The sequence below is a fragment of the Macrobrachium nipponense genome, chromosome 36, assembly GCF_015104395.2.
Source record: "Macrobrachium nipponense isolate FS-2020 chromosome 36, ASM1510439v2, whole genome shotgun sequence".
NCBI classification, from domain to species: domain Eukaryota; kingdom Metazoa; phylum Arthropoda; class Malacostraca; order Decapoda; family Palaemonidae; genus Macrobrachium; species Macrobrachium nipponense.
In genome coordinates, this window is record NC_087220.1 from 42497178 (window position 1) to 42506725 (window position 9548).

A 9548-nucleotide genomic window follows, 5' to 3' on the forward strand; every position below is an offset into this window, starting at 1 on the left:
CATTTTCATTCCCTCTTAAATTACCTACTACAGACCCATTCCTCCAATGTAACGACAAGATAATAAACAGTAATAAACGTCCCAAATCACCCATAACTGAAACGAAGGACTTTTACTGACCTCACAGTGTCTGCCTAAGTGAAAGACTAATATCCTTTCGCATTCATTCTCTTCAGAAGACTTCCATTAAGGTGCATTCTTTGACGAGCAATGGCAGCTAAAGGTGATTACCTTTCGACACGGGCGAGTTTTCATTGGCAATATGATATCAGTTAATAGAACGAGCTCCTCTCTGAGTGATATGTCAGAACGTTGCGAAATGAATGATTATTTATGTACGTGGACTTGACGAGAATCATCTTGTTTTTTGTTCAGTGCTCAAGACAATGTTTCCTGTTTTGAAATCTCACTTGGCAAAACAATCAAGCATCAAGAGGTATTTTTTACTTGACCGAACTGTGAACGTTTCCTCTTCTTGGGGAAGAAATAATGATAACGACAATAACACAAATCAAAACAACTTTCCCCGTAAATTTTCCTTCCACACAGAATTCGCCTTTGGGTCCCTGAGTGTTCTTCGCCCAAAGACTTCCTGTCTCTTCCTACGACCTGTCCTGTGGGCATGACTAAAGGATGCTTGCAGCGTCCCTTCAGCCCCTAGCTACATCCCCTTTTTTTGGCATTTTAATAAGCCTACATCCCCGATTCCTTTCTTCGCTCTTGCTGTTCAACCTCTCTGACCGTCACTTCGTAGTGCCACTGCTGGTTTTTCTCCCAATTCCACCTTCAGGTCCCGGGATCTTTATTTTGCTGCCCAACCTCTCCAACTAGATCTCTTTTCACTGTCTTCGGTATTAGATGGAAGAAGGTTCTCCATTGCTGGGCTCGACAGCCTGAATTTCTTGAATCAACGTAAAAAAGTTAAGTATATCTTAGTTCAACCAGACCACCGACCTGATTTACAGCTCTCCTAATGCTGGCCCGAAGGATTAGATATTTTTACGAGGCTAGGAACCAGTTGGTTACTTAGCAACGGGACCTACAGCTTATTGTGGGATCCGAACCACACCGAGAAATGAATTTCTATCACCAGAAATAAATTCCTCTGATTCCGTGTTGGCCGAGCGGGAAATCGAACACGGACCCTGAGATCGATAGTCAAGCATGTAACCGACTCGTCCAACGAGGAACTGAATCAACGTAAGACGTCACTCCACTTAATTCTCTGCCTAGTACAAGTGCCCTTCACGACTATATCTTTGCTTTCTGAGCATAAACATAAGAACAGTTTGCGAATAATCAAAACAAATCACAGATTTCAGTGAATAAAAATTACAATTTCTGCGACGACACCCCTTTTGCGACCTCGTTAGAGGCGAATGTATTTGGACCTACCTAATGAGAGCGATACAGAGAGCCTGTAGTAGTTCCAACAAGGGAATGTCCGAGCAACGTACCTGCAAGAAAAAGAAATGATTAAAACTTGACTCATTTACCTGCACACACTACAGAATAAATAGTTTTTATTTTATTCATTAGCACTCCAATGATCCAGAGAGAGCATACATCTTCCCACAAACAACATACATACATTAACACATAACACATTTTGATACACATACATTTTTATAATATGTGTGCGTGTTGGTATTTCCATAAAAAGGGTAATGCCACTTGACCCTTAACACAAACTCCAAAACAAAATTACTTAAAAAACAAAAGAACAAAATGAATACAAAGATAACATACTACTGATAAGAGAGAGAGAGAGAGAGAGAGAGAGAGAGAATGACATTATTAACCTTCTACGCGTGGCAACAATAACACCACACTATGTAACTCCAACATCACCAAAACTAATATTAAATAAAATAAAGTAATATTCAATACTATACTACTACTACTTATCCTATATCATCCCATCAACACCACCTCAGCAACGCCGGCAATAACGACCGCAAGCAACCACAATATGAACACGAAAAACAATCAAAACTTAAAATCTCATAACTGCGACAATAAAGCGACAGCGGGAGGCAATGGCCATCAATCACCGCGACAACAAACATGCCAATCTAATAAAGCGCAATTCACCACGGGACGTCACTGATCGCCTCCGCTAATTAGTGCCATGACGAAGCACTATAGTATAGAATTCGGCCTGACCCTCGCGACCTACGTAGTAGTCCGCGGCTGTGCGTCGCCCGATGCGCGCATGGAAGCCAGATTGGAAGCGAGCGGGATTTCAATTACCCGATGCCAAGTCCTTGACTGATTAAACTGGCATAGGAACGCATGCATGCATGCATGCACACATACACGTGTGTATATATATAGGGTATATATATGTGTGTTATACATGTGTTCTTATGTATGTATGTATGTATGTATGTATGCATGTATGTATGATTATTTTGCATATATATATATATATATATATATATATATATATATATAATATATATAATCATAAATGTACATACACACATTTATGTTGGTTAACGTATATAATGCACAGTATGTGCATTATTCATATATATATATATATATATATATATATATATATATATATATATATATATATAATGTGTGTGTGTATCAGTTAACGTAAATAAAAAAAATTCTATTTTCATTTATACGATCATCTTCGTAGCTAGTACAAATAGGAGAGAGAGAGAGAGAGAGAGAGAGAGAGAGAGAGAGAGAGAGAGAGAGGAGAATCGGAATGCCTAAATCGAGCGTCAAAAATTAAGCTCCAGATTCTAAATTTGACTCCCGAAAGGTTAAAGACTGGGGAAATAAAAAGTTCGGGGAACCTAACGGCAGAAGGTTTCTCTGTGTCCCAAATTAGCCTCAGAGAGAGAGAGAGAGAGAGAGAGAGAGAGAGAGAGAGAGAGAGAGAGAGATTGTATTCACTTATACAGGTTACAAAGCGTAAAATGGCCGACTACATACTTCCATAACTATTTTTGCATCATAAATACAACTGCTTCCTATTGATCGCAAACATCTTCCTCCCCTTTTCTTTTAACATGACAAAACCACCTCAAATTATCCTGATTCAACTAAGCTAAAAAATTCTGCCACTTCTGCGCATCTTCATAATTTTCTCAACGCTTACGATTCTTCCCTCAATTTACCACAAAAACCCTTTCATTTCATTTTAACTGTTTCATTTGTATTCAGGATGCACGCAACACTTCAGTAATGTAGAGCTGGCTCAGCAACTCCTTCCAACATACCAAATTTAACTCTGTGTGTGTGTGTATGTGTGTCTACTATTTGGGCATATTTTCTCTTATGCAATTTCTATTGAATTCAATGGCATTATTTGCAGAGACTATCTGTTTATTTAGTTTGAATCAGCCTGAAGAGGAAAAGAAGTATAGACTGATTAAAAATCTAAACAAGAAGATAGTCCCTGTAAATAATGCCACTGATTATAGATATATATATATAATATATATAAATATATATAATAGTATATCTTATATATATATAGTATATTACTATATATATAATATATATCATATATATATGACAATATATATATATATAATAAATATATTATATTAACATATTAATACATATAATACATTATAATAATACTACAGACTATATTATAAATAATAATACCTATGATATATATATATATATTATATATATATATATATATATATATATATATATATATAATATATATATAGATATATATATATATATATATATATACATATATATATTATATAGTATATATATATATATATATGTATATATATATATATATATATATATATATATACATATATCTATATATAAAGTGTTTATATTTGCATGAAGACATTCACACTCCCAAAATAGACAAATGCAACTGTTCACAATATTTAATGTCGACTAAATCAAACGGCGAGTGGGAGGCGACGCGCGCGACGCGTGGGTGTCTTGGTAAACAACATCTTAAAACCTGACGAATCTCGGATTTAATAGCCTTCTCTGGTCTTGGGAGTTTTCGCCTTTCATTCGACTTTCTTTTGACATTTACTGTTAATAAAAAGTACACTGATTAAAGAGACGCGTTCTAATCTCGAGTCACTCGGATTTTGTATTTGCTTAAGATATTTTTTTTATCTTGTACTTAATTATGTGATGAGCTTGATACGCGCGATACGCTGTGCTGGAACCCGTCGCTGCCCGTCATGTCTCCCCTACCCTCCCGTTCCCCTACTTAGCCCGCCCTTACCACGGGGCGGACAAACAAAATAGATCCACTCGGGTTTTATTATCATAGATGGATATTTAGTCTTTTTCACTTTTTTAAGTACCTTTTCATTATTTATTTCTACTCCTCTTGTGGCATTTTACCTTTCACTTGTTAGTTTTGCAACTCCTCTTCTTGATTCTTTGCTTACCAAACTTCAATTTTATGCTGAACATTTAGTCACGCCCAACTTTCGATGATATACCTTTAGTCTTAATTATTACCTATTCTGTATTCTCAAAATTTACTTTAATGTTCGTATCATTTTACACACACACATATGTATATGTATATATATATTCAATATATATAATATATATATATATCAAATAATATATTATATATAGATATATATATATATATATATAATAAATGCGTCTGTGTGTTTCCTTCTTCCACTTGTGATTTACTTCAAAATATAATTATCTAACTCTAGCACTGTACTTTCACTTCCCGCAAGTACTATATCTTATCCATTACATCTAAACTCATTTTACCTTTCGTTAATTTCACTCCAATAAAGGTAAACCACTTTAATTTCGCTTCTGACATATCACTACATCTCAGCAGTGTTATCAAACTTCATTCAAACTTCTGTAATTAACTTTTTCTATGGAACATCATCACTCCCAACACAGCACTTCCTAAATGGTTAATATCAATCATCCCAAAGGCCATTTAAAGCTCTGGTATTTATTGTAACAACAATAAAGGCAAAGATATATAAATAAAATAAATGGAATGCCTGAAACCATTTTAAAATCTTTGTAAAAATTAACGTTTCGAAATAAACTTTCTAGGGAAGCCGACAATCTTGATATGACGAAGATACATCTTCAGATATTTTCTTGATCACGATGACAGTTTAAATTTTCATTTTTTCCAAGGCCATCCATTCATCCTATCGTTGCACTAATATCTCAAATCATTCAAGTAAGTTGATGCCACAATCAGTAATCATGTTGCTGTTCTAGTTGTTTCGAACGCTGGCGATGACGGAAATGAAATCAAGGTGTTGAAGATTGTGAAATTTGGTGGAGATGGAGTTTTTTTTTTATTGATGGAGGTTATGATATTTTTGACGGTGATGACGATGTTGTTGTTACTGGTGATGATAGTGGTGGCGATGTTGTTCCCTTTGGTGGTGGCGATGTTGTTATTACTGGTGGTGGTAGTGGTGGCGATGTTGTTGCTATTGGTGGTGGCGATGTTGCTGTTACTAGTGGTGGTACTGGTGGCAATGTTGTTGCTATTGATGGTGGTAGCGGTGGAGATGTTGTTGTTACTGGTGGTGGTAGTGGTGGCGATGTTGCTGTTACTAGTGGTGGTAGTGGTGGCGATGTTGCTGTTACTAGTGGTGGTACTGGTGGCGATGTTGCTGTTACTAGTGGTGGTACTGGTGGCGATGTTGTTGCTATTGATGGTGGCAGTGGTGGAGATGTTATTGTTACTGGTGGTGGTAGTGGTGGCGATGTTGTTCCTGGTGGTGGTGGTGGCAGTGATGTTGTTACTGGTGGTGGTAGTTGCGGCAATGTTGTTACTATCGATGAAGGTGGTAGCGGTGGATGGTTGGTTGTTACGTGTTGTGGTAGTGGTAGGCGATGTTGCTGTACTAGTGGTGGTATGGTGGGATGGTGGCTGTTATTACGGTGGTGTACTGGTTGGCGATGTTGGTGTTACTAGTGGTGCTACTGGTGGCGATGTTGCTGTTACTAGTGGTGGTACTGGTGGCGATGTTGCTGTTACTAGTGGTGGTACTGGTGGCGATGTTGTTGCTATTGATGGTGGCAGCAGTGGAGATGTTATTGTTACTGGTGGTGGTAGTGGTGGCGATGTTGTTCCTGGTGGTGGTTGCGGCAATGCTGTTGTTACTGGTGGTGGTAGTTGCGGCAATGTTGTTACTATTGATGGTGGCGATGTTGTTCTTACTGGTGGTGGCAGTGGTCAAGATGTTGTTGCTATTGGTGGTGATAGTGGTCGACATTATGTTATTGATGGTGAGAGTGGTCGACATGTTATTGCTATTGGTAGTGGTGGTGATGTTGTTGCTATTGGTGATGATAATGGTCGACATATTGTGGCTATTGGTGGTGACAGTGGTCGACATGTTGCGGCTACTGGTGGTGATAGTGGTCGAGATTTTGTGGCTACTGGTGGTGATAGTGGTCGAGATGTTGTTGCTATTGGTGGTGATAGTGGTCGACATGTTGTTGCTATTGGTGATGATAATGGTCGACATGTTGCGGCTACTGGTGGTGATAGTGGTCGAGATTTTGTGGCTACTGGTGGTGATAGTGGTCGACATGTTGTTGCTACTGGTGGTGATAGTGGTCGAGATGTTGTTGCTATTGGTGGTGATAGTGGTCGACATATTGTTGCTACTGGTGGTGATAGTGGTCGACATGTTGCGGCTATTGGTGGTGATAGTGATCAACATGTGGCTATTGGTGGTGATAGTGGTCGACATGTTGCTACTGGTAGTGATAGTGGTCGACATGTTGCGGCTATTGGTGGTGATAGTGGTCGTCGACATGTTGCGGCTATTGGTGGTGATAGTGGTTGAGATTTTGTGGCTACTGTGGTGATAAGTGGTCGAGATGTTGTTGCTATTGGTGGTGATTGTGCTCGACATGTTGTTATTGGTGGTGACATTGGTCGACATGTCGGTTATTGGTGTTGATAGCAGTCGACTTGTTGTTGCTATTGGTAGTGGTGATTTTGTTGTTATTGTTTGTGGTGGCGAATTTGTTACTGGTTGTGGTAGAGATGTTGTTAACGCCTGTGTTGGCGATATTCTTGCTACTGCTGGTGTTGGCGATGTTGTTGTTGTTGTTGTTGGTTGTGGTGGCGATGTTACCGAAGGAGGCAGTAGCGGAGATGACAGAGCCATCATCGATCCCGCCCTTCCGATACAGACGGGTTCCTGTCGTCATTGAAGTCACTGACGCCTTTTCAGCTGTGACATCAAAGCCGGGTTCTTTGATATCGTTGGATGATTACAGACGTTTCCTATCCACAAAAATGTCCCTCTTTTGTGATCTCGCTGCCGGACAGATATAACATAAAAAAAAGATTAGCTATTGATAAGTGAACTTTTAAAGCACCTTTTCGTTGTTTGCATATCAAAGATAGACATAACATTTTTCGAATTGTTGGTCGCGTTCTTTTGGGAATTACGTTGGCTTTATGAGATGAAATAACATTAATTTACATATTACAAGCTGAGAGGAGATTTTTTTTTTACTTTTTGGCTCCGTTCATTTGATAAACGCAGTTGGAACTTGGACAGTTTGAGCGAAGATGCAATGCAACTCTAACGGAACACTTTTCTCTTTGCATTTTAATAAATTTTTTTTATCTATCTATCAATTTATTAATTTATTTTTTCTTTTTAATAAGAGAGTTCTCTTCTTTCTTTATTTCCCTTTACCTCCTCTTATTTCTTCCAAATGAATCAGTTAAGTCGAGCTGCATAGAGAATTTAGACTAAAGGCCAAGCACTGGGAACTTTGAGGTCATTCAGCGCTGAAATGGAAATTGACAGTAAAAGGTTTGAAATGTGAAACAGGAGGAAAACCTCGCAGTTGCACTATGAATCAAGTATTAGGAGAGGGTGGAAATTAAGCTAAAGAAAGAGAATATGAAAGGAGGTACAGTAGAAGAAACGAAAGTGGTTGCAGCTAGGGGCCGAAGGCACGCTGCAAAGAACCTCAAGTATTGCCTACAGTGCACCGCATGAGGTTCACTGACGGCACTACCCCCTCTACGGAGTTCTTCCAAATGAACCCCATATTCTTTGGAAGCTTGGCTTTCAAGTCAATGGCCTCTGTCGGCTTGTTCCATATGGTGTTTTATTATCATTACTATTCTTCTGAATAATAATGATGATAAAACACCAGACAGAAACAGAAAATAACATCCAATAACGTACAAAATATGTCTTAGAGCAGATTAATAGAGACAGAAAATATAAGTAAATAAAGGCATTTCACGATCAGAATCGAGTCAAGTAAGTTCCGCCATTATGATACTTAGGAATTTCTACTTTTCCGTCCTCGATATTCTCGAATCTAAGAGGGATCGGTCTAGTCCAGTGTTTTTCAACCTTTTTGTGCCCATGGCCCATTTTTGGCATTCCTAAGTACTCGTGGCCCAATGCCCTTCAAAATTGTGTAAAAAATAATAATAGAATTTTATAAAAAAAAGTTTAGAATACTTTTATTAGTTTTACATTATCATTTACAGAACTGTCTCTTTAGAGCACTTCATTAGTTTACATTTTCATTACCGGAAGAAAATGTTTGCCTTTATTCACTGTTAATAACTCATATATGTTGTAATCAAAACTCAAAGGACATGTATTTACTTATGAAATTAAACACTTTCCAGTATTTGCGTAATTCAATTTTATGGCTTGTGATAATAACTCAAAATACTTTTTCACTTATGAAAATAAGCACTGGCCTGCATTTAACAGTATTCTAAATAAATTTTGGACATTGAAATAAAAACTAAAATTCCACATTTTTACTTATGAAGTTGAGCATTGGCGTGCATTTATAGTAAATAAAATCTGTCTATTTGTATTGTAATAAAAACTAAATTTACACTTGTACAACAATTATAGAAATAAACATAATAGTACTTTATTGTTGGCATTTAAAATACTGCATAGATTTGGTAGCTTGTGTGATGTTGTGCTTGCTTTTCAACTATAAGTCTATCAATTTGTGGGACAGTTGTAGATAATGCACATCTCATATCATGCTTCACCTCCAAACGATTTCTTGTTTTTGTCTTTATTTGTAATAAGACAGAAAACCCGGATTCACACAGGTAAATAGAAGCAAAAGGTAAAAGGGCTTTTATCCCAAGCTTCCCAACTCTCGAATATGATACACTTGCTTGTGACCAGAATTCCTGTATAGAGCGTTCTTTAAAAAAAAAATCCTTGATACTTGAATCAAATTTCATTTCTAAAAATTCATCTTGGTCAGACTCAGGAATAATATCTGGTTCTGCATTAAAAGGGTTTCTCACAAATGACAGATCTATTTCTTCAAGATCAGGAAGGTACCTGGAAAATTCTTGGCACAAATTATGAAGGTGACTGATTATTTCATTTTGGAGGCAAAATTCTGTTTCTCCTTCTCTTCCTTCAGCCACTTCACAAAGCTTCTCAAACATAGTAAAATTACCAGAGCTAACTTTCCTAGACCAGTTCTTCGTCTTGGCAACAAAACCAAGCAATGTGTCAACAAAGTGAATTACTGTTGTGTCCTTACCCTGA

The 9548-nt window shown here is 37.5% G+C and overlaps 1 protein-coding gene across 1 annotated transcript; it reads left to right on the forward strand.

The window, feature by feature from the left end:
• The first annotated feature begins 210 nt into the window (after window positions 1-210).
• On the forward strand, window positions 211-6821 carry LOC135203423 (uncharacterized transmembrane protein DDB_G0289901-like). Its single transcript, XM_064233151.1, has 3 exons — window positions 211-223; window positions 5325-5826; window positions 5942-6821. Exons 1-3 carry the CDS (start codon window positions 211-213, stop codon window positions 6819-6821), a joined length of 1395 nt encoding a protein of 464 aa, XP_064089221.1.
• Window positions 6822-9548: the final 2727 nt, after the last annotated feature.